A 25,743-nucleotide genomic window follows, 5' to 3' on the forward strand; every position below is an offset into this window, starting at 1 on the left:
ACATGGAATATGCTTTTACTTATGTAATGGGGATCTGAGTTTCAAAGGAAGCCTACTTGTATGCAACCTGAGAGGGAGAACTGAGGTGGACTTCTTGAATGATCCTTGTTCACACCAACCAGTTAGAGAAGACATGGGGAGGAAACTTCCTCTGAAGAGCAGCTGCTAATAGGTGTTACAGCTCCCATTCTCTATTTCCTTGCAATTTTCCTGCAAATGAGTCCCAATTTAATGTAAATTGGTGCTGAATTATAGACAATTCTGGATTGTGAAGCTACTCCCAATAGGAACCCCTTTGAGACTGCCCAAACTCATTTTACTTAGGAGCCTTGCAACGAGTGAAGAGAGCAGATTTTGTTTCCATCTGTCTGGGCTGGATATAAACCAAAGTTCCAGAGCTGAAAGTACAGTGTTCTAACCTACTGTCCCACCCAGATGCTCCCTTATTCTTATTTTCTGTCAGTTGCTTTAATGGCCCATCTGTCTCTCTGTTATCTCCACTCCATTGTTCTCATGATTTAAAGGTCTTGGCTGATTTCTGTGCTGTGATCACAGATTCATACCAGTACCGGGTGAACTTAGAAAAGTATCCAGTCATGAGAAAAAAGTGGTTCAGAAAAGAAATCAATTTAAGAGAAGAAAACTAAATTTTTAAAAGATCAAATTAAGTGCATTTGAGGTCGGTGAAAACACATAGGAGTCAATTTTAATTCACACCTGCCAGGCGAAAACTACAAAATGGAGCAGGAGATTTATCCACCTCCTTTCCCAGCCTGAACTGGCCAACAGCAAATTTAAAATTGCAGACAGCTAGGACACTCACTCAAGCCATATGTCTTTAAATGCCACCTCTTTAAATATGCAGATCAGGCTCCAATTAGACTTTAGGGGCCCAATGTGCTATTCTGACCCGATGGGGGAAGCAGTTGTGGCCACCTGCCCCAACGAGGCCGAATATGCTTTTCTGGGTCCCACAAGAAAACATACCTTCCCTGCCCTGGCCTTCCCTCCCCCAAACTGGGATTCCCCTCCTGAAACAGTTACCTTGTTACGGGGACTGTTCCCTGAGTTGCCGGCAGTGGCCTCTTGCCACCCAATTTTAGCGGGTGGGCAACTGCTTCTTGCTGACTTCCCAGCTCTTCTGCTCAGAAAATTAGCAAGCGATGTGTTAATGTGGCCTGCCCTGTAAAATCAGCTAAGCCTCCCTGCTTGAGTTCCCTGACAGTCATTCTTTACACTCGCCTTGTCACATTCCCACGCAGGAGTTAAAGTCAAGCCGATAGAGGAATAAAATGAAAGGTAATGAATGCATAAGATCAAATAATTGATTGTTTTCTTATGCCAGAGCTAAATCATGAATATTATCAAAAAGTTCATTGTGCCATCAAGATCGATTGCCTTTTGAATATTGTTTGTGCATGAATAATGAGCTAGCATGAGCTCCGCGAAGGATTTTAATGAATGCAGAAGAATGCAAGGGGACATATGGGGCTGAATTTTCCCAGCACATTGGGGTCGGACTGAGAGGTGGGAGGGGTCGGAATATTGGAACGGAAGGCGTCGGGATGGAAGGCCTATGCCTTCACATCATGACCGGATATTCCGATGGCAACCGGCATGGCAGGAGGACCTGGTGGGCAGGTAATTAAGCCTGTTAAACAGGCAGTTGACTTATTTTACCAGGGTTTTCTGATTTTTCTAGAAGTGCATGGGAACCACGGGGCTTCGGAGCCTTGCCAGGTATAAGGAGGCACTGAGCTAGTAGGAAGTCAGTTCTAGCTTCAGACGGCAGCCATCGTGAATCCTAGCGTGGCTTGGCAGGGAGGGTGCTACAGCGCAGGCATTGGAGCTGTCAGGAGAAGAGAAGAGTTGCCAGAACTGTGGGGGCAGAGTGCCAGCATGGAATGGTATTTGTGTGGGTGAAACAGAGGTGGTTAGAGGCCCTGGAGACTGAGTGCATCTACCTGCCATGGGGGTCAGGAATGGGCTGTACTGCCCGTCTTCTCCCTTTCCTTGGCATTGTGGGCTGTCTTCTCTGGGAAATCCATCGATGAGCATTGTTAGTAGCCTGACAAAGACACGCACAAAGCCTATGCTGGTAGCCATCTGACTGTCCTGGATGGTGTCACAGAAATGCCTCCTGCGTGCGGCCACTGAGAAGCAGCAGTGCAGGGGTCAACTTTGATGGACTGGGGCTAATCCCCGAGATGCTACCATTCAGCTGCTTGAGGCCATCCCAACATTCAATTCGATCATGGTTATTCTATACCGCAACTTCCTTTATTTGCCTTTGATCGGTATCCCTCGATATCCTGGCCTAAGAAACAAAATCTGTTGGTCTTGCAAATTTCAATTGACATAGCATCCATTTGGGGAAGGGAAGTCCAGATTTCTACTTCACTTTGTCTGAAAATGTTCATTCCCAAAAGGCATAACTATAACAGGCAATAGTGCTGCTTGGCCTCATTGCCAGTGACTGGTTTGGCATTCCTTTTTCTAACTAGGTCACCCTCACGCATAGCCACATTTCAGCCTCGAAGGAAAGCAATGCACAATGCTTGGCGAATCGCATGCGGCATTGCAGCCAGGTTCTAGAGACAAACCCACGGCTGCTGACCTCCTGTATAATCTCCGAGCAGGCTTGGTCTAGTGATCAGGTCTCCTCCTCCCATCCCCAGGGAAGAGGACCTCCCATCTTGCCTGAGCAGCCTGGAGGAGAATCTGCAGGGAGGCATCACTAAACTATGGGCCATTCTTTGACAGGTCTTCTTTCATAGGCCTTCAGGTTTCTTTATGGCTGGATCGATTTAAAAGAGTGCTGGCAGCCATTTAAATTTAGCGATAGCACTTCCAGTGGCTCCCGCTTCCGGTCCCAGCCGTGGGACCTCGGGTCTTGCCAATAAGTTCAGCCCATTGTTCGCAAAGTGCGCCGATAAATAGAAGATACAGTTTATTTCAGACAGATGTGAAATACCATTGTTCGTGGAAACAAACAGTGAAAGCAGTATATCCACAGTTTGAGGATTCTTAAATGTCTAAAGGAATGGAGCAATCAAGCGTACAGGTACATGGATGGCAGGGAGGTGCGTGAGAGGCACTGCAGGGATGAAGTTCAATTTCAGTGGGCCATAGCAGACATGCCATCTACTCTACACCCTACCTGACTTTCCTTTCCATGTAAAGCTATTCAACTACATAATTCATTCTGGCAGAGCCCAGTCTGTCCTCATCTAATGTCTGCATGCACAATCTTTCTGACATAAGTTGCTGCATAGTAACCAGGTTCAGGAACACTGCCTGACTTTCTGTGTCCTAGCTGGGCTGCTGAGGCCAATTATAGCTCGGAAATCCTACCACTACAGATAGGGGTTCAATCCTTCGACCTTCCTGGTGTGGAGGGCTCAGCTACTCACTGCCATAACCAGCTGGGCCTTTGTGGTAGCCCAAAGCCACAGTATTTGATCATTCATGCCTATAATTGTCTTTTTAACTGGTTATTCATGTGCATCTTTTATAAAATGAGGTAATTGTCATTGCTTTAATTACTGAATCTATTCCACAGCTTCACTGCTCCTTGTTGGAAATAGTTTCCAATTTATAATTGTATCTCCTTCCATCTTTCCCAGTGCTCTCCAGTCTTCCAACCTCCACCCTTCACACAGTTCAGCTAAAGTCCAAGTACATTTCAACACTGAGTCCTGCAGACTCATTGCTATTGAGTCCACAGACACCCTGTGATCAAGTGAATTAATTTCAAGATGGTTGCTTTCATCTCATGGTACAATTTAAGCTTGTTATGGAGAAAGAAATAGACAAGTTGCAAAAAAAGGTTTTGGATTGGGGGAGAGCAAATTTTAGTAAAATAAGGCAGGATCTGGCCAAGGTAGACTGGAAAGAGTTACTTGTTGGGAAATCTACAGAAGAGCAGCGGGGGGCATTCAAAAAGGAAATGGGGAGGATACAGGCCCAACATGTTTCCTCTAGGGTAATAGGTAGGAGCAACAAGCCCAGAGAACCATGAATGACCAGAAACATTCAGGGTACGATGAGAAGGAAAAGAGAGGCTTTTAGCAAATACAAGGAGAGCAAATCAATGAAGCATTAGTGGAGTACAGAAAGTGTAGGATGGAGCTTAAGAAAGCAATTAGGAGAGCAAAGAGGGGATATGAGAAAGCTCTGGCTGGTAAAAGTAGGGAAAATCCCAAGATATTCTGTTGTATAGCAATGGGAAGAGGATAACCAGGGAAAGAGTAGGACCCATTAGGGACCAAGGGGGAAATTTGTGGACGGAGCCAGAGGACATTGGTAGGGTGTTGAACGAATACTTCAATTCCGTCTTCACCCAAGAGAAAGAGGATGTAGATATGGAACTCAGAGAGAGAGACTGTGAGGTTCTTGAGCAAATTGTCATAGGGAGTGACAAGGTATTGGAGGTTTTGGCAGGCTTAAAAGTGGACAAATCTCTCGGTCCGGACGATTTGTGTCCCAGGATGCTGTGGGAGGAGAGGGTGGAGATTGCAGGGGCTCTGACCCAAATTTTTAATTCCTCTCTGGCCACAGGGGAGGTGCCAGAGGACTGGAGAGCAGCTAATGTGGTCCCACTATTTAAGAAAGGTTGTAGAGATAAGCCAGGGAACTACAGACCAGTGAGTCTCACGTCAGTGGTAGGGAAACTATTGGAGAAAATTCTGAAGGAGAGAATCTATCTCCACTTGGAGAGGCAAAATTTGATTAGGAATAGTCAGCATGGCTTTGTCAGAGGGAGGTCATGCCTAACAAATTTGATTGAATTTTTTGAGCATGTGACCAGGTGTGTAGATGAGGGTAGTGCAGTTGATGTAGTTTACATGGATTTCAGCAAAGCCTTCACATGGGAGACTTATCAAGAAAGCAAATGCACATGGGATACAAGGTAACTTGATAAGGTGGATTCAAAATTGGTTTAGCTGTAGGAGACAGAGAGTGATGACAGACGGCTGTTTTAGTGACTGGAAGCCAGTGTCCAGTGGCGTACCATAGGGATCTTTGCTGGGTCCCCTATTGTTTGTCATTTATATAAACGACATAGATGACTATGTGGGGGGTAGGATCAGTAAGTTCGCGGATGACACAAAGATTGGCCGAGTGGTTAACAGTGAGGTGGAGTGTCTTAGGTTACAGGAAGATATATACAGGATGGTCAAGTGGGCAGAAAAGTGGCAGGTGTAATTTAACACTGAAAAGTGTGAGGTGATACACTTTGGAAGGAGTAATGTGACACAGAAGTATTCAATGAATGGCCTGACACTGGGAAGTTTCGAGGAACAAAGGGCGTTTCGAGGAACAAAGGAACAAAAAGCGTGTTTGTCCATAGATCTCTGAAGGCAGAAGGGCAGGTTAATAGTGTGGTGAAAAAGGCATATATGGGACAGTTGCCTTTATCAATCGAGGCATAGATTACAAAGCAGGGAGGTCAGGTTGGAGTTGTATAGAACTTTGGTAAGGCCACAGCTGGAGTACTGATGTGATTGCATTGGAGGGGGTGCAGAGGCAGAGGCGATTCACCAGGATGTTGCCTGGGATGGAACATTTAAGCTATGAAGAGAGGTTGGATAGGCTTGGGTTGTTTTCACTGGAGCAGAGAAGACTGAGGGGTGACCTGATCGAGGTGTACAAGATTATGAGGGGCATGGACAGGGTGGATAGGGAGCAGCTGTTCCCCTTAGTTGAAGGATCAGTTACGAGGGGTCACAAGTTTAAGGTGAGGGGTGGGAGGTTTAAGGGGGATTTGAGGAAGAACGTTTTTACCCAGAGGGTGGTGACGGTCTGGAATGCCCTGCCTGGGAGGGTGGTAGAGGCAGGTTGCCTCACATCCTTTAAAAAGTACCTGGATGAGCACTTGGCACGTCATAGCATTCAAGGCTATGGGCCAAGTGCGGGCAAATGGGATTAGGTAGACAGGTCAGGTGTTTTCATGCATCGGTGCAGACTCGATGGGCCAAAGGGCCTCTTCTGCACTGTATTATTCTGTGATCTCCAAATCCCTCCATTGCCTCACTCCACCACACTGCCATCTGGGAAACTTTTCCAACCATACGTGCCAGTAATCATGCTCCATTCCTCTGACTCTGGATTTACTGCTTGCTCCCCAGTACTAATGGTAATATTGATTTTGGGGGGTGGGGGGGAGCGGGGTAATTTGGCAGGGGAAGAAAAACACTTCCATCAATTTTCAGTGTCAAATTTAAGTGTTAATCTCAATGGGTAAGGAATTCAAATTGAAGCTGAACTTCATACTCAAAGCACTGGAGAAGAATATCCCACTCAAATTCCTCTCTTGGCATTTCTTCGCGGACAAAGATTTTGGGAAGGTTATAGTCATCAGTTGCAGGCCCGCTGGTGGCTAATCAGGCCTATCTGTGACCGGCAGATTCTCCCATTGCGGATACAAGTGAAGGTGTAGTCGCTCCTGGGGGCAATTGGATCTATCTTTCTCCTCCTTTTCTCTTTTAACCTGGTTCTTCGCTCAGTCTCAAAGGTGTCTGTCGCCCTCCTGATGTAGCATCTCCAGGCATCACGATCTATGGCCTGCGCTTCCCACTGGCGATGGTTGATGTGGCACACAGAGAGGGACTTCTTCAGGGAATCCTTGAAACGTTTGCATGGGACCCCTCTGTTCCTTTTACCCGTGGTCAGCTCTCCATACAACACGATCTTGGGCAGGCAACTGTTGTCCATCCGGTCAACGTGACCCACCCAACGCAGTTGGCTTTGCAGGAGGATGACCTCGATGCTGGTGATGTTGGCTGTTTCCAGGACTTCAGTGTTTGTGATGCAGTCCTGCCAGCGGATCTTGAGGATGCAGTGGAGGCAGCACTGATGGAAGCACTTTAGAAGGCGTACATGATGGCTGTATAGGATCCATGACTAGATGCCATACAGAAGGGTGGTGAGGACTATGCCTTTGTGCACTTTGAGTTTGGTCTGTGCTCTGAGGCTGTGATTGCTCCACACATGTTTGTAGAGTCTGCCAAATGTACTGTTTGCTTTTGAGAGCCTATTGTCCACTTCCTTGTCTATGGTGGCATCAAATGAGATGACGCTTTCCAAATAAGTAAATTGCTTGACGGCATTCAGCTCGGTTCCCTTGATGACGATGCTTGATGGTCTGTATTCTTCTTGGGGTGCAGGCTAATGCAGGACTTCAATTTTCTTTAAACTGATTTTTAGTCCGAAGCGTTGTGGTGCCTTGGAAAAATGTGTTGTTATACGTTGCAAGTCTGACTGACTGTGGGCCAGGAGAGCACAGTCATCGGTGAAAAGAAGCTCACGGATGAATTTTTCTTGTTTCTTTGTGTGAACCTGAAGACGCCTGAGGTTGAAAAGGCCTCCCTCAGTCCGGAAGCATACATAAACTCCCTCCTTAAGGTCTTCCGTTGCCTGCTGCAGCATCATGCTGAAAAAGATGGTGAATAGGGTCAGGGACAGCACACACCCCTGCTTCATGCCATTGGAGATATGGAAGGGACTTGAGAGGTCGTTGTTTTGCTTGACTTGTCCGTACTGATTTTCATGAAACTGCTTCAGCATGGCTAGGAACCTGGGTGGGCATCCAGGTTTTTCAAGGATTTTCCAAAGTCCATCTCTGCTCACAGTGTCGAATGTTTGGTGAGGTCTACGAAAGTGATTGTTTTGCTCACGACACTTTTCTTATAATTGTCTGAGTGCAAATACCATATCTGTGGTGCCTCTGTTTGCTCTAAAACCACACTGGCTCTTTGGGAGATTTTCTTCCGCAATAGTAGGCACAAGCCTGTTTAGAAGTATTCTAGCCAGGATCTTCCCAGCAATACGAAGGAGGGTGATCCCACGGTAGTTGAAGAGTCTGATTTTTCTCCTTTGTTTTTGTACAAGGTGATGATAATGGAATCACGAAGATCCCGTGGAATCCTGCCCTGTTCTCAGCAGGCCATGAAAAACTCACAGCGCTTGGTGTATGGGGCAGGGCCACCATGCTTCAAGGCTTTGGATGGAATTCCATCAGCTCAAGGGGTTTTGTTGCACTTCATCTGGTTGATGGTGGTCACAGTTGCCTGCAGAGTTGGGCTTACATCCAGTTCTTCTTTGACAGGCTGTTATTGGATGCGATTGATGGCAGTATCATGCACTGTGCACTTGGCACTGAAGAGAGTTTCAAAGTGCTCCGACCAGCGATCCAGGACTGACTCCTTGTGTGTAGGGTCTTGCTATCAGTGCTGCTCAGTGGGTTTTGGGTTTTATATGCTGGTCCAGAGACAGATTTTAGTGCTTCATAGAAACTTCTTATGTCGCCAGCATCAGCGTACAGTTGAGTTTTTTCCACCAGTGCAATCCACCAGTCATTTTGGATGTTCCTCAGTTTACATTGAAGGGTGCTGCATGCTTACTGGTAGGCTGTCTTTTTCTTCTGGCTGGCTGGCTGAGCCAGGTGAACCTGATGAGCTGACCTTTTTATTTTTAGCAGAACTTGAATTTCCTTGTCATTCTCATCAAACCAGTCCCTATTCTTTTTGGTACTGGGTCTGATGACCTCATTGGAAGTATCCAGTACTGCAGCTTTGATGTGTTTCCAGAGTTCTTTTGGAGTGGAATCAGCAGTGAGATCAGGATGTTCCAGTCTAGTCTGTAAGGTTGCTTGATATCTATCTCTGCAAGATGAGGTTTGCAGATTGCTGACTTGAAATTTCTTTGATGGGTTGCCTCTAGGCCTGTTCTTGGGCTTAGGCTTGAAGTGGATGTTCAGTTTTGAACGAACGAGCCGGTGGTCTGTATGACAGTCAGTACTGGGTGTGACTCTAGTATGCAGGACATCATTTAGGTCACACTGGCGCACCAAGATGTAATCTATCAGGTGCCAGTGTTTGGAGCAGGGATGCATCCATGTGGTCTTGAAGCAATCTTTTTGTTGAAAGAAAGTGTTGGTTATGGACAGCTGCTTTTCTGCACAGAGTTCCAAGAGTAAACGTCCATTTTCATTACAGTTTCCAACTCCATGGTTTCTGAGCACTCCCTTCCATGCCAGGCTGTCATGGCCCACTCTGGTGTTGAAATCGCCAAGGACTATTTTGTCCTTGGGAGGGGCATTCTGGATGAGTTCTCAAATTACTTATGCTGCAAAATGCAAAATGCAAAAGAGAAGGGGGGCTTTAGAGGTCAAATAGATTATAAAAGGTTCCTTTAAATAACTAGATCCAATTGGAAAGTAATTTTTTCCTTCACCAGTATCGCAGATGATGCACTTCTGACCAGAAATGTGCACGTGTCTCCTGCCGCCAAAATGGAGGTTTAGTAGCCCAAGTAGTGCCTGATAAAATGAATGCAGTGCAGCTGAACTTGTAGCCATTGGAGCCAAAGTAAGAGCAGTTTTACCTTTCCAAATGAAAGCTGAATTTAAACTGGCAAAACTAATTTCATGTAAGATCATTACAGCCTTCAAAGAGAGCATGCTTCTGTCCCATAAATCTCAAGATAAATCAGACACAGGTTTTAGGAAAGTGTCCTAACCCACTGAGGTACTCAATCTCACCAATTGGGTGCCAAATGGTACTGAATTATTAATGTTTTTTAGATGTAGATTGATGCCAATGAACTGACTATCTGAAGTCATTTTATAGAAGATGCTTACAGCTGTCAGATAAAGGATATTTTCATTCATCAGTCTAAGATATATCCATTACAGGTCTGACAAGTGAAGGAGAGAAGCAAACCTTGTCTCTTTGGGATTTAGATGGCTCTAAAATGTCAAGCCTGGCAGTGAAAGATTGGAACCAAGACTCTTAGCAGACTTGGTAATTTGATAATGTACCTGAGCTAGCCAGTTCTGCAACACTGCATGACTTCATGACTGATCAGTCATTACTGGCTCCTTGACAAGAACTGGAGGGGGTAAACTGATCGCTGGAGGTTAGGCTTCTCCCCACCTAACTCCAGAAAGCCCTATAAGCCAATGCTTCAATGGGTTGGGTTTCAGCTAGTTAGAGCCAATCAGTAGATCAGAACAGACAGGGAACTCCCTGAGCCTTCTGTCTTGCTGACCTGCATCTAAGCTAACTAGAATTCAGCAAGTAGGGTGTGTTCTGACAAGCGACTGAATTTGCATGGCATTTCAGGCAAACTGAGGAGGAAATTCATCTTCAGCAGAGGTGAAAAACAGGCGGTAATGGATCAGTCCGCCTGTTATACATCAGCCGCTTATACAACCTGTTGTTATGCACCCGCCCTTTATACACCTTCCCATTACACTCCACCGTTACACACCCGGCTTTCCAAACTCACCTGTTCCGCAACCGCCCGTTAAACACCTCGCCCATTATACACCTGCTATTATGCGCCTGCCAATATACACCCGCCTGTTAGGCACCCTACCCAATTTTCCTTTGTATTGACTTCATACCATATGAATGAAGCATGCCACCAGAAAAAAAGCAGTACATACAATTATGATCATATTTTGCTACATAACCTGTGCCCTCAGGATGCATTTATTTGGCAACCAACAAACAGCTTCAGAACAAACACTTGTTTTATGTGCAGGTTGTTACAGCAGTCTTACTAAAAGTATCCGCTCTATTTCTCATTAGATTTTCTTAAGTGGAACTTGATCTTTGACAATCTTGAAGCGAAAACATCCAAAGTCTTATTAAAGGTTACATGCAGTAAAGCATTTAAAGTGTCTGTGTTCAGCCAATTTCTGCCCTTAGTTTTTCATTCTGTTTGTTCCAGCGAGCAATCTTTCCACCTCCGTGTTACCATGGAGCAGAACCAGCTGCGAAGCAAGGTTTGCCCAGCAGTGAAAATCTCAGCAGGCTTGTGTTCACGGAACATTTCATCGTCCGGACACAGTGCCACCAGCTGTCAATGAGCAATTTATTATTCATTCTTTTCCTTCAGAATTGTCATCAGTCATGTTTGATAGTTTCCACCTCTGGCTGCTGCCACTAATGTTGTCAGTTTGTTCTGTTATATTTGGACACCTGCCAGCCAAAACCAAGAACTTGCAGTTAGATACATACCTCTTCTCCTTACAGGGAGCTTCAAGGTCCTGGTAACTTCAAACCTCATCCTATGCAAGTGACAGTCTTTCCTTTGTTTGCAGACTTGTTTCAAGTGAACCAGGCCCATCTTGCAGAAATTTATTTTCTTCATCCCCACAGAATAGTACATGTGCAGAGCCCAGCAAAAGCAGTTTATGTTATATTGATTAACTCCATCAAGGAAGACCTATGTAAATATCTGCTCAGGATCAGAATTGCAGGTTATATATGTAAGTGCAGTCTGAGGTGATGAAATTCTCCACAGGCTCTGATGGTTTCTGTGTGCTGGAGGAGAAGGTCTTATCTCTGGAAAGCAACAGGTCAAGATTGAAGAGTTGACATATGAAAATGAATTCTAAATATTTTGCCTAATTACCTGTGAGGGATCAGAAAGAATTTATGTAGAACTTTCCCTCGGGGAACTAACTTGATTGGGTAGAGTCTAACCTTGAGGGTATAAGATCTGTACAAGGCATGGCCTTGATGGACTGAAAGTTGTGTGCCTTCCTGCATTTCCACTGTGGGGCACCATTGTCTTACCATCTGCTTCAACAAAAGCAGTTTAAATGGGAGTGTTTGGTTGGCCATTGGGAAGCTAACAATGGCAACCAGTGGTGACACCCCAGAATGAGACCAAATCTGCATCATCTGATTTATGTTGCACAGTAGGTTTCCAATGCCACTAACCTGGCCTTATCTACAGTAATCCTGATGTGTTCTAGTTATAAACTAGCTGTGCTTCACAAGCTGTGATAATGAGCTGAATTTTCCTGGTCCCATGGAGGCAGGTTAGGAGGCAGGACCAGGAGCAAAGTTGCAAAATAGCGTTTTGGGTTGGCTACCCAATGCGTTCCCGCCTCCAAGCGCTCTTGCCAGAGGTGAGAACAATGCGGCAGAGGCTACCCGCTGGCAGTGGTGGATAGTCAATTCAATCCATTAATGGGCCAACTAGTTGAAATTTGATGGTGCCATCGGGATCTTGCCAATAGCGGGCATGCCCCCTCCACTGAGGCCGGAGCCAGGAAGCAACTGAAGATTGATGGCATCCTGGTGGCAGGCCAGGGGGCCATTGATACCTGCACTCGATCACGCCAACATGGACCACTGGGCTGCGACGGCCTTATCAGCGGCCGCAAGCTATCCTGTGGTGGGGTTCCTCCATTTTGAGGCACCCTCGTGGTCTCCTGCCTGCCTCAGCAGCACCTAGTTCTCCCTGTGGGGCTGCTGGCCAGACATTGTTGGGCCCCTCCTATTGGGCCTCCCACTTCCATGATCCACCCATTGTCCTTAATTGGACAGGGCGCTCGGAGGCAGCTTCTTAATTGAGGAATTGAGGCGGACGTTGGGATTTTGACCCAACTGGGAAAATTTAGCCCAATATTTCTGTTGGTTTTCACATTAAGTGTTTTCAGATATTGAATTTAAATATAATAAACAAAAAGAGAAAATGCTGAAAATACTCTCCAGATCTAGCAGGATCTGGAGAGAGAGAAACAGAGCTAACGTTTCAGGTTGATGGCCTTTCATCAGAATTTAATGTGTTTAGTGAGCCTTTTGTATCTACGGGCTGAATTTTAACCTGGTCACAGCGGAGGTCAGTAGCATGTCGGGAGCCCAAAAGTTTCAGCGAGCGTTTGTCAGTGGCTTTTTATCCCAGACTGCAATTGCACCTGACCTCCAGGTTTCCTGGCCAATTATACTAGAGCAAACAGTTGTGATAACAAGCTCCGTCTGTCTGTTTCAGCTCCAGTATTTGAAGGGACACTGCAAAGGTCAGAATTGGAGCATTTTAAATGAGTTCTGACCGAGACAGAACCTGTACAGGTGGAAGCTCAATGTGGCAAGGCAGCGCCACACTTTTCTGATGAAGATCACGCTGTACTATTTATTCATGGGATGTGGCAAGGCCAGCATTTATTGCCCATCCTTAATTGCCCTTGAGAAGATGGTGGTGAGCTGTCCTCTTGAATCGCTGCAGTCCATCTTATGTAGGTATAGTAACAGTGCTGTTAGGTTAGGGATCCCGCAGGCTGATTCCATTCCCCATGGACAGGAGAAGGAAGGCAGCCTCAGAAAACAAGTAGGCATGGTTGGAAGTGGCAGAGGAGGTCAGCAGCAGGAGCATAGTGCCTCGCTCCTGGATATAGTACCACCAGAGCTTCAGTGACCTGATAAGGGCAGGAAAGGTGAATGGCATGGTGCATTCAAGTACAGTCCCCCTCACTCAACCTTCTGCTGCACATCACTCCTCAGATCAACACACCTTGTAGATGCATGCATCCCTCTCTGTCAAAGCAGCTCCTCTTATCCCATCTGACCAGCTATCATTGACGCTCACCCTCATTTTGTGACAATGTCACACCCATCCCTCACAGTAATTTCCATAAATGTTAGCCTTCTATCCTCTCAAAACGTTCCGAAGCTCACTGATAGGTCTCTTCTTTCTCACCTTGCAGGGGAAGAGAATACAGAATCCCAGGGAGAGGCGGAGTACTGGAGGTAGCCCTCCAGTCGTCTCCACCTTGATAGCAGCAGAGGAGGAGGTGAAGGAGATATGGTCATTGGAGAGATGAGGATCTCCCAGCTGTTTGGTGACAGAATTAAATATCACATAGCCACATGACATACAACACTCACTCATGTAGACTTGATGATAACTTAGAACCATCGCACCTTGTCAGTTCTGATTCATGTCTTTCATCTCCCACTGGTGCTACAAGTGGCCCCCAGGAGCTGGTGGATGAAGAGGAGGTCACTTGTAATCACAAAACCCATTCGCATCCTCCACCAGTTCAGATACATACACCTCGGTGGGGACGCCAAGACAGGTAGTTGGGTTGTCACGTGGTGAGCCACACATCACAAGTGCGAAGGAGACAGGTGCAGCAGTAGAGAGTCCCAGCTGGAGGAGTTAGGACCCTCCAAGCTGTGCTTAGCTAGATACAGATGCTCAGTCATCGACAAAGAGGAAAGTGTGTGCAGTTCTGTCAGCATTTCCAGAGGCACTAAGCACGAATGGAACAAGATTGGAGGATTCCGTCTCTAACATGAGTGCATGATGTCTTACGCCTTTGCACTGATGTCTACATCGATGGGAAGAGTGGTCACCTGCATGGGCCATCAGAGGCGGCTTACAACCGACTGCATGCTAGCCCTCACCAATGGCCTACACACTCAGTCTGTCATCTTGAGCAGGATTGAGGAAAACCTCACCTTGGCTGTCAGTGCCTCACTGAATTGCAGTAAAGTGCTCTCCAGCTCTTGGCTAGCTGAGATGTGTTGATGTGTCATGAGAGGGAAGGTGAAGAAAGGGCACATGGAGTAGGGACGTTGCACAAAGTGCTTCCACTCCCAGTCAGAGCTTCACATGTTGCCTCCTGTCCGGATGGCGGAGTCTGTCCGTGCACAGGTATGCGGGGGGCAGACTTTGGCGGTGCCCACATGGGCTTCAACACCCAGAGGAAATTGGCCAAAAGCATCTAAACAGTCAAAGCAGTGATACTAGCAGCCTGCCTATAGCTCTGCTGAAGCCACAGGGTTTGCACCACATGGGAGTAATAGCAAAAGGAAGATAAAAGATTTGTATTTGCCCAAGGATATTCACCTGGGTGTTTAACACTGTGTTACATTGTTACATTTCGGTTTAATGTTAATGAACCATAAACTTTATCTCAAAGCTCCATTAACCCGTCCTTCCCATTTTTGCCTTCCACCTGCCAGGTGACCTTCTGCTTTGTGAGGAATGGTATGACAAGAATTAATAATGAGAAATGGGTGTCTGTGAGAGGGATAAATTGTTGCTTTGTGCTGGGGGTCGGTTGGGGTGCGTGGGGGGCACAGTGGGCTCAGAATTCGTTGCCAGATGGCTGCACTGCCTCAGATAACTGAAACATGTCTGAATCAGTCTGTCGAGAGCATCTGTGGCAGCTAAGTAAGAGGCTACAGATGCCCTTGTAACATCAGACTCCTTCTCCTGTTGCTCCTCTTCCTCTTCCGAAGATGCAGAGCACTCATCACCTTCCTCCTGCTGCAGCTCCAATCCTCGCTGCAGCACAATGTTGTATAAGGCACAGCAGACCACTATTATTCTGGACATCCTTGCTGGTGCTAACTGAAGGGGACACAAGCTCTGTCCAGGCACCTGAAGCACATCCTCAGCATCCCGATTGCTTGCTCAATTACAATTTTTGTGCTCATGTGGCATCAGTGTTTAGGCTCCTCACAGGTGTCATTAGCCACATCTTTTGAGGGTAGCCCTTGTCTCCAAGGAGCCATCTATTGACTCTTCGAGGTGTGACTATCTCTGGGAAATGTGACTAGTGTAAAATTAGCACATCATGGCAGCTCTCTGGGTATCTTGAACACAGACATACGCAATGATCCTTCAGTGGTTGCAAACCATCTGAATATTGATGGAGTGGAATCCCTTTCGGCTGATGAATACTGATAGATGATCTGGGAAAACCTTCAATGCCATATGTATGCAAACTATGACTCTCTGGACCTGTGGGAATCCAGCCAGAGCAGCAAATCCGAGCACTCTCTCATTCTGACTGGCTTCATCAGTAGTGATGGGCAGGTAAGTGCCGGCCCTGGCAAACATGAAATCCATTACCTGTCAGATGCACTTTTGGGGCAGCAGATTGTGAAATTCAACAAATATCACCAGCAGATCCCCAGAAGGATCTGGAGACAAAGAAATTCAGGGCTGTGATGACCTTGAAGGAGGTTTTCTTCTAGGATGCTGCAAACGTCAGCAACCACCTGACAGGCAAGTCTGAGCCTCGTGAGGCACTGGCACTCAATCATGTTGCATCCAGTTCCCCGAGCAGACCGTCAAAGTCATTTGGCGGAATGCCTCATCACCAGAACTTTCAAACAAGCACCAAGACGTAGCTTGGCTGGTGGTGAGAAGGGCCCTCCCCGTCAGATCCTTCATGCACACCCGAAGTCTCGCCCCCTCCGCACAGTGCCCCCGCGTTGGCTGTGGTGGGGAAGAGACGGTCGCCCACCTCCTCCTGGAATGTGCCTTTGCAAAGCAGGTGTGGAAAGAGATGCAGTGGTTTTTGTCAAGGTTCATCCCAAGCAGCTCTGTAACACAGGAGTCTGTGCTCTACGGGCTGTTCCCAGGGACGCACACCGAGACAAACATCAACTGCTGCTGGAGGACTATCAATTCGGTGAAAGACGCCCTTTGGTCTGCCCGAAACTTGCTGGTCTTCCAGCGCAAAGAGTTGTCCACCAGCGAATGTTGCAGACTGGCACATTCCAAGGTCCAGGACTACGTGCTGAGGGACGCACTAAAGCTTGGGGCAGCCGCAGCAAAGGCTCAATGGGGAAAGACCACAGTGTAAGGTTCCCCCACCAAGCTGGACTGAGGGGCTGGAACCATGGGAAGCCCCTCGAACTGTATCGTTAATATTCTTAATTGCTGTAAATGTAAAACTGTAATTGACATGACAATTGTGAAACGGAAGGGTTGGGAAGAAACTCATGACATTATTGATAGAAACTGATCTCTTTTGCAATGTTTGTATTTTTTGGTGCTGTTTGGAAACTGTTTGGCAATGTAATTTTTACAGATTTTTATGAATAAAGTATATTTTGGAAATAAAAAAAAAAAAAAAAAATCATGTTGCATTCAGTCTGATCACCACACTTTCGGAAGGATGTGAAGGTCCTTGAGAGGGTGCAGAGGAGATTTACCAGAATCGTTCCAGGGATGAGAGATTTTAGCTACAAAGTTAGGTTGGAGAAGCTGGGGTTGTTCTCCTTGGAGCAAAGGAGATCAAGGGGAGATTTGATAGAGGTGTACAAGATTATGACAGGTTTGAATCGGGTAGACAGAGAAAAGCTGTTCCCATGAGATGAAAGTACAGGGACTAAGGGGACACAGATTTAAGGTTTTGGGCAAGAGATGCAGGGGGGATGTGAGGAAGAACTTTTTCACGCAGTGAGTGATAATGACCTAAACCCCGCTGCCTATGAGAGTGGTGGAGGTGGAGATGATAAATGATTTCAAAAGAAAATTGGATGGGCACTTGAAGGAAATAAATGTCCAGGACTAAGGGGATAGAGATGGGGAATGGGACTAATTGGATTGCTGTACAGAGAACCAACATGGACTCGATGGGCAGAATGGCTTCCTTCGGTGCCATAATGGTTCTATGATTTTGTGTCCAGGAAGCTTATCCTCTGCCTGTGTACCCTGTGTTGGGGTTATCTTCTCCTGTGAGCTGGAGCCCTGTGCTCATCTCTCTGCCCTGTGGAGTGGCAGGTGGTTGAGGAAATGGCAGCTGCTGCTCCAGCAGGTGTTGCTGCTGCTGCTCCGCATGTTCCTCATCTGAGGTCCAAGGTAGAGCTGCATAAGTGGCTCCCTTGCTGCTGTGAAGGCTGACAGCTGGGAAGTACAGAGCAAAGGCAAGGTAGCAGAAATGTTCTCCAAATTATTGGAAATTGTCTCCAAAGCAGTGAAAGTACACTCTCAGAACAAGTCCTGTGAGCAAAAGCCTTTCACTTAGGCAAGGAAGCAGGTGACACATCTCAGTATTTAAAACTTTTCTTGCCTGCCAATTTCTCAGCCCTGTCAATTTCCGCTGTCCTCTTCACTTGGTTTTCCCTGCTAAGTTCTACAAAGCCTGGGAAACCCATGCAGACAAAGTCAAAATCCTGGGTTAAAACAGCAGCTAATGATCATATAACAGATTTAACTGGCAGAACCGCCTGTCCCACAGGGGTTTGCTGTACATTCAGGAATGCACTCGGGTTAAAGGTGGAAATTGGCAGTTCTTGCCAGCTTCCCAAAACACCAGCAGTTTCAGGTCTATTGACTTGCTGCCCACACAAAAACTTACCCATCTTGACGGGTTAAAAATCCCCCCTATGTATCAGTAACACTGAAATATTGCTGAATAAACAGCAAATGGAATGTGAAATATGACTGCTGTATTGGCAAATATTAAGAAATAGAATTTTATCATAGAATGGTTACAGCACAGAAGGAGGCCATTAGGCCTGTCCTTTCTGTGCCAGCTCTCTGCATGAGCATCTCACCTAGTCTCATTCCCCCGACCTTTCCTTGTAACCCTGCAGATTTTTTCTCTTCAGATTATTATCCATGTCTCTTTTGAAGGCCTTGATTGAATCTGCCTCCACGACAGTCTCAGGCAGTGCAGTCCCGATCCTAACCACTCACTGCATGAAGAAATTTCTCTTCATGTTGCCATTGCTACTTTTGCCAATCACCTTAAATCAGTGTCCTCTGGTTCTGGATCCTGCCGCCAATGGAAACAGTTTCTCCTGATCTACTCTGTCCGGACCCCTCTTGATTTGAGCACTTAGAACATAGAACATAGAACATTACAGCGCAGTACTCTGTCACATCTCCTCTAAATCATCTCTTCTCTGAGGAGAACAGCCCCAGCTTCTCCAACCGATTCACGTAACTGAAGTTGCTCATCCCTGGAACCATTCTTGTGAATCTTTTCTGCACCCTCTCTAATACCTCAACATCATTCCTAAAGTGTGGTGCCCAGAAATGGACACAATGAGGCCAAACCAGTGTTTTATACAGGTTTATCATAAGTTCCTTGTTATTGTACTCTATGCTTCGATTTATAAAGCCCAGGATTCTGTATGCTTTATTAACCACTTTCTCAACCTGCCTTGCCACCTTCAATGATTTGTGCACATATACCCCCAGCTCCCTCTGCTCCTGCACCCCCTTTAGAATTGTACCATTTAGTTTATGTTGCCTCTCCTCATTCTTCCTACCAAAATGAATCACTTTACACTTTTCGGCATTAAATTTCATCTGCCACTTGTCCGCCCATTCCACCAGCCTGTCTATGTCCTCTTGAAGTCCATCACTACCCTCTTCACAATTCACAATACTTGCACGTTTTGTGTGATTTTGAATAGTATTAGCTGTAAAAGTGCTTGTTTTAAGTTGGTTTCATAGTTATTATGAAAAATAAGCTTGTCAAAGTTGCATTTTATTATATTGTGTTGTAGTCCTACGCCGGAGCTTAAATCCCTGCTAGACATACAGGGACAGTGAATTGATCATTACATCTCTAGATCAACAGCACAAAATCATGGATGGGAAGGAGTACTGCATGAATACCAGAATGCTGGAAAAACTGCTCTTACAACTTAATACCATTCAAAATTCTATTTCTTAATATTTGTCAATTGATCAGTCATATTTGACATTCCATTTGCTGGTTACTCAGTATTTCAATTATGCTGGTACATAGGGTGGAATTTAAACCTGCACAATACCATCCAAGCTATGGAATAGAATGGCTAACAGTAGACAACCTTGCCTCTTCTTTTTTTCAAGAGAAAGGGAGACAATGACTCCATCAGCTACCCTCACACAGATCTTGGAGCTGGAATACATATCCTAGATAAAATAGAGCATTTGATCATGTGATTCTTTAGTTGCAGCTTCTTACCGGGTGGGTTTCCCCTGAGCCGTACATTGTTTCACAATGTTATGTAAAGCCACAAACTGCCCTAAATATTCCTCAAAAGCCAAAAATGTCATCTGTTGTTTCCTGCAATATTTTGCAGGCCTCCAAAGGAGTTGAGATGTTTTTGTTTTTGTTTTTTTTATTCATTCATGGGATTTCGGGGTCACTGGCCAGGCCAGCATTTATTGCCTATCCCTAATTGCCCTTGAGAAGGTGGTGGTGAGCTGCCCTGTTGAACCGCTGCAGTCCATTTTGGGTAGGTACACCCACATTGCTGTTAGGAAGGGGGTTCCAGGATTTGACCCAGCGACAGTGAAGGAACAGCGATATAGTTCCAAGTCAGGATGGTGTGTGACTTGGAGGGGAACTTGCAGGTGGTGGTGTTCCCATGTATTTGCTGCCCTTGTCCTTCTAGTTGGTAGAGATCACGGGTTTGGAAGGTGCTGGATAAGGAGCCTTGGTGCATTGCTGCAGTGCATCTTGTAGATGGTACACACTGCTGCCACTGTGCGTCAGTGGTGGAGGGAGTGAATGTTTGTAGATGGGATGCCAATCAAGCAGGCTGCTTTGTGCTGGATGGTGTCGAGCTTCTTGAGTGTTGTTGGAGCTGTACCCATCCAGGCAAGTGGAGAGTATTCCATCACACTCCTGACTTGTGCCTTGTAGACGGTGGTCAAGCTTTCGGGAGTCAGGAGGTGAGTTACTCACCTCAGGATTCCTGGCCTCTGACCTGCTTTTGTAGCCACGGTATTTATATGGTTACTCCAGTTCAGTTTCTGGTCAATGGTAGCCCCTAGGATGTTGATAGTGAGGGATTCAGCGATGGTAATGCCATTGAATGTCAAGGGGAGATGGTTCGATTCTGCCTTGTTGGAGATGGTCATGGCCTGGCACTTGTGTGGCGCGAATGTTACTTGCCACTTATCAGCCCAAGCCTGGATATTGTCCAGATCTTGCTGCATTTCTACACGGACTGCTTCAGTGTGTGCAGCATGTTAATTTGTAGAGCCCCCTTAAAAGTCAGTGATATCATCAGATTCACTGTAATATTTGGTCTCACTTAGTTTACCTTCGTTATAGGTAGATACCATACATCCATTCTGGAACTCCAAGGGTGCACATGTTTAAACAGAATATGAGTTACCAATTTTAGACAGGCAGGTCCAAGACAAGCGCCAGTAGTCCCTGCTACTCATATCCAACGTAATTGCTGTTCTTCCCCCTCCTCCTCTTGCTGAAAGCAGTTTTTACGAATTCTCATTTCCATTATTTACCAGAAGTATTTGAATTTAACCTGTTTATTTTTTCACCTAACTTATTCTGCTACCTTTGAGATTCATTAGGATTATATAAAATATAGCATGAGCTCTTATAAAATATGGAATGGACTTTGTTATTTCTATGAATATTTTATATGTTATGCAAGTCAGTTACAATGAAGCACAACCTTTAAGCATACTAAAGAAATTGTTCTCTATTTAAATTGAACAGTAGAAGCACTGCATCTTGGAACACTGATGGCAGCTCATGGATATTTCTTTCCGATCTCAGACCATGTACTGACATTGAAAGATGATGGGACTTTCTACAGATTTCAGGTAGACTAAATGCAAACTAATTGTTGAAATGCAAAACGGAGTCATTTTTATTTCTTTTTCATTTGGGTATTAACCTGTGTCTGTTAAACATGTTGTTCCATCATTTGCCTGTGGAATCATGCCTAAATCTCAGGCTTCCTTTCCCTTCATTTTTGCCTGACTTTTCTTAGTCCTTTCTCCCTTCAAGCCTTGGCAAATTCTAATAATGGATTGAGTTTTTTTGATGGCTTTCCAAAGGCTTTCAGTATATTGTGGCATGTTCATTTAATTGTCACCAAACCCAGTTTTCTTCTCACAACGTTACAATGCTTCATAGATCAGTTTAAATTTGCCCTGATGTTATGTGAATATTTTTTTATTCATTCATGGGATGTGGAGGTCACTGGCCAGGCCAGCATTTATTGCCCATCCCTAATTGCCCTTGAGAAGGTGGTGGTGAGCTGCCTTCTTGAACCGCTGCAGTCCATTTGGGGTAGGGACACCCACAGTGCTGTTAGGAAGGGAGTTCCAGGATTTTGACCCAGTGACAGTGAAGGAACGGCGATATAGTTCCAAGTTAAGATGGTGTGTGACTTGGAGGGGAACTTGCAGGTGGTGGTGTTCCCATGTATTTGCTGCCCTTGTCCTTCTGGTTGGTAGAGGTCGCGGGTTTGGAAGGTGCTGTCTAAGGAGCCTTGGTGCATTGCAGCAGTGCATCTTGTAGATGGTACACACTGCTGCCACTGTGCGTCAGTGGTGGAGGGAATGAATTTTTGTAGATGGGATGCCAATCAAGCAGCCTCCTTTGTCCTGGATGGTGTCGAGCTTCTTGTGTGTTGTTGGAGCTGTACCCATCCAGGCAAGTGGAGAGTATTCCATCACACTCCTGACTTGTGCCTTGTAGATGGTGGACAGGCTTTGGGGAGTCAGGAGGTGAGTTACTCACCTCAGGAATCCTAGCCTCTGACCTTCTCTTGTAGCCACGGTATTTATATGGCTACTGCAGTTCAGTTTCTGGTCAATGGTAGCCCCTCGGATGTTGATAATGAGTTGTGCATGGAAACATCTCCATTTAAATGGGCAGGATTTTTGGGCCCTGCAATGGAGGTGGACAGGGCCTGAAAATACTGGCATGGGCTAGCGTGCCGGTTTACTGATCCTATTCCAAGTGTCAGCCATTTTGACTGAAGCAGGTTCAGGGCTGGCAGAGCTGCCCACCCCCACAAGGCAGGCAGCCAATTACACTCTTGCTAAGGGTAGGCAATGGAAGCTGTCTAGGATTTTCTAATTGGTCTCCAGTTTCCCAATGCCGGGGTGCCAGCACTCCAGAGAGGCCTAGAGGCCCTCCCTGCCTGCCTGGCTACAGGTACAGCCAAAGACCACCCTCTTGAAGGACTCTTTCCCTACCCTCCCACAGTGGTGTTCTGGCTACTTTTTCTAGTTTTAAATTAAACTTTTAAAAAAGTTGCTGAGAGAGCACTGTTGTATGATCACTTTAAGAGTGATGTCCATTTAAGAACTCAATATGCGAATGAGCTAAGTACCAGGATGTAGTCATGTGACTAGAAGCCATAGTCTCTGCCCTGTAACACCCTGGACAAAGGTTCTGTATATAGTTTGCTTTGTATTGTGTGTATTAACTCTTAATAAATCCTCTAGAGGTCTTCAGGGAACTGGAATCCATGTACCTCATCGTGTTGCTTAAGATAACACAAAGAATCTCATGACAAGCACCTTCATGTTGAAGTGCCCTCTCCGTGACTTAACAATTATTACAGCTGACTGCTCCTCTGAAACTGGAAAGCCTCTGATTGGCCCTCTAGCTTCAAATCCCACCTGCTGCCCTTATTCAGACAAGGAACCTGTTTCCATGCCAATTGAGGGGGCGCCTGGTCAAAATTCCAGCAAGTAACTGTTACCCCCAGGGGTAGGTTCAGGTCCCGAAACAATCCCGACTCCTTTTTCCCTCCCCCAAAGTGAAAATTCAGCTCAATGTATCTGTTCTGGTATCAGCAATATCAAAAGGAAAAAGGAAGGCTTGAGGTTATATAGTCCATGTTTACACCCTCAGCTTGTCACAAATGCTTCACAGCCAGTGAAGTAGTTTGAAAGTCGTCGCTGTTGTTATGTAGGGAAACACAGCAGCCAATTTGTATACAACAAGGTATCTCAAACAACAAACAAGATTAATTGACCAGTTAATTTGTTTTTGGCGGTATTGATTGATGGATAAATGTTAGCCAGAACACGAGGAGAAAAGTCTCGTTCTTCTTCAAATACCGCATTGGGATCTTTTATGTCCACCTTAATAGGCAGACAGGGCCTTGGTTTCGTGACTGATATGGAAAGCTCTTCTAGTGACAATACAAAAGAACATAAGAAATAGGAGGAGGAGTAGGCCACTTGGCCCCTTGAGCCTGCTGTGCCATTCAATAAGATCTTGAATAATCTTTATTATAAATTCATCCACCCACCTTGGCTCCCTTGCCCTTAATACACATGGCTGGCAAAAATCTATCGATCTTAGATTTAAAATGATTAATTAAGGTAGCATCTACTGCTTTTTTATGGTAGATAGTTCCACACTTCTAACACCCTTAGAATGAAGAAGTGCTTCCTAATTTCTTTGCTGAATGCCCTGGCTCTGAACTTAAGCTTATATCCTTGAATAGTCTTCAAAGAAATATTACATAGTTTACAGCAACTATACATTCCTTCAAGGCACAAAACCCTAAAAGTAAAGGCAGTCAACCATGGATAACAAAGCAAGTTAAAGATTGTATAAGATTAAAAGAAAAGGCCTATAAAGTTGCCAGAAATAGTAGTAAACCCGAAGATTGGGAGGACTTTAGAATACAGCAAAGGAGGATGAAGAAACTGATAAAGAAAAGGAGAATAGAATATAAGCTAGCAAAAAATATAAAAACAGACTGTAAAAGCTTCTATAGGTACATAAAAAGGAAATGTTTGGCTAAGACAAATGTGGGTCCATTACAGGCAGAGTCAGGAGAATTTATAATGAAGCTTAATGATTACTTTTTGTCTGTCTTCACTGAGGAAGATGCAAGAAATCTCCCAGAATTAGAGATCCAAGGGAGGAATGAAGAATTGAAGAAAATTAGTATTAGTAAGAAGGTTGTATTGGAGAAATTAATGGGGCTGAAGGTTGATAAGTCCCCGGGACCTGATATTCTACAGCCCAGAGTATTGAAAGAGGTAGCTGTGGAGATAGTGGATGCATTGGTGATCATCTTCCAAAATTCTATAGATTCTGGAGCAGTTCCTGCAGATTGCAAGGTTGCAAATGTCACCCCACTATTTAAGAAAGGAGGGGAGAGAGAAAACGGGGAATTACAGATCTGTTCGCCTTACATCAGTCATTGGGAAAGTGCTAGAGTCTATTCTAAAGGATGTGATAAATGGACACTTGGATAATAATGATCTGATTGGGCATAGTCAACATGGATTTATGCATGGGAAATCATATTTGATGAACCTGTTGAAGTTTTTTGAGGATGTTACTAACAGAGTTGATAAAGGAGAGTCGATGGACGTGGTATACTTGGATTTTCAAAAGGCGTTTGATAAAGCCCCCCACAGGCGGTTTGGTTAGCAAAGTTAAAGCACATGGGAAAGGAGGTAATATCCTAGCATGTATTAAGGATTGGTGAACAGGTAGAAAACAGAGAGTAGGAATAAACGGGTCATTCTCGAGTTGGCAGGCTGTGACCAGTGGGGTACTGCAGGGATCAGTGCTTGGCCCCAGCCATTCACAATATATATCAGTGAATTGGATGTGGGGACCAAATGTAGTATTTCCAAGTTCACAGATGACACAAAACTAGGTGGGAATGTGTGTTGTGAGGAAGATGCAAAGCGGCTTCCAGGGGATTTGGACAAACTTAGTGACTGGGCACGAACATGGCAGATGGAATATAATGTGGAAAAATGTGAGGTTATCCACTTTGGTAGAAGGAACAGATGTGCAGTGTATTTTTTAAATGGCAAGAGATTGTAGATATACAAAGGGACCAGGGTGTCCTTGTCAATAAGCTACTGAAAGCTAACATGCAGATGCAGCAAGCAATTAAGAAGGCTAATGGTATGTTAGCCTTGATCGCAAGAGGATTTGAGTACAGGAGTAGTGAAGTCTTGTTTCAATTGCATAGAAGCTTGGTTAAACCGCACCTGGAGTACTGTGTGCCAGTTTGGTCCCCTTATCTTAGGAAGGATATTATTGCCATAGAGGGAGTGCAATGAAACTTCACCAGACTTGTTCCCGGGATGGCGGGACTGTCCTATGACGAGAGATTGAGGAAACTGGGCCTGTATTCTCTTGAGTTTCAAAGAATGGGAGGTGATCTCATTGAAACCTACAAAATACTTAAAGGGATAGACAGGGTAGATGCAGGTAAGATAACTCCCCTGGTTAAGGAATCTAGAACCAGGGAATTTCAGAATAAGGGGGAAGTCACTTAGGACAGAAATGAGGAAACATTTCTTTACTCAGAGGGTTGTGAATCTTTGGAATTCTCTACCCCAGAGGGCTGTGGAAGTTCAGTCATTGAACATGTTTAAAGCAGAGATTGACAGATTTCTAAATACAAATGACAGAAGAGGATATGAGGATAGTGTGGG

General features: G+C 45.3%; 1 protein-coding gene across 5 annotated transcripts in view; it reads left to right on the forward strand.

Moving 5' to 3' along the window:
- The window catches only part of LOC137376137 (regulator of G-protein signaling 7), a 477,275-nt gene that overhangs the window by 348,459 nt on the left and 103,073 nt on the right, over nucleotides 1-25,743 (forward strand). For all 5 annotated transcript variants that reach the window (XM_068044150.1, XM_068044151.1, XM_068044152.1 and 2 more), the window contains one exon: nucleotides 21,020-21,126. In XM_068044150.1, coding sequence (XP_067900251.1) covers nucleotides 21,020-21,126 — 107 coding nt within the window. The remainder of the gene's footprint in view (nucleotides 1-21,019; nucleotides 21,127-25,743) is intronic.

This window comes from Heterodontus francisci, chromosome 13, assembly GCF_036365525.1.
Source record: "Heterodontus francisci isolate sHetFra1 chromosome 13, sHetFra1.hap1, whole genome shotgun sequence".
In the NCBI taxonomy this organism is placed as follows: domain Eukaryota; kingdom Metazoa; phylum Chordata; class Chondrichthyes; order Heterodontiformes; family Heterodontidae; genus Heterodontus; species Heterodontus francisci.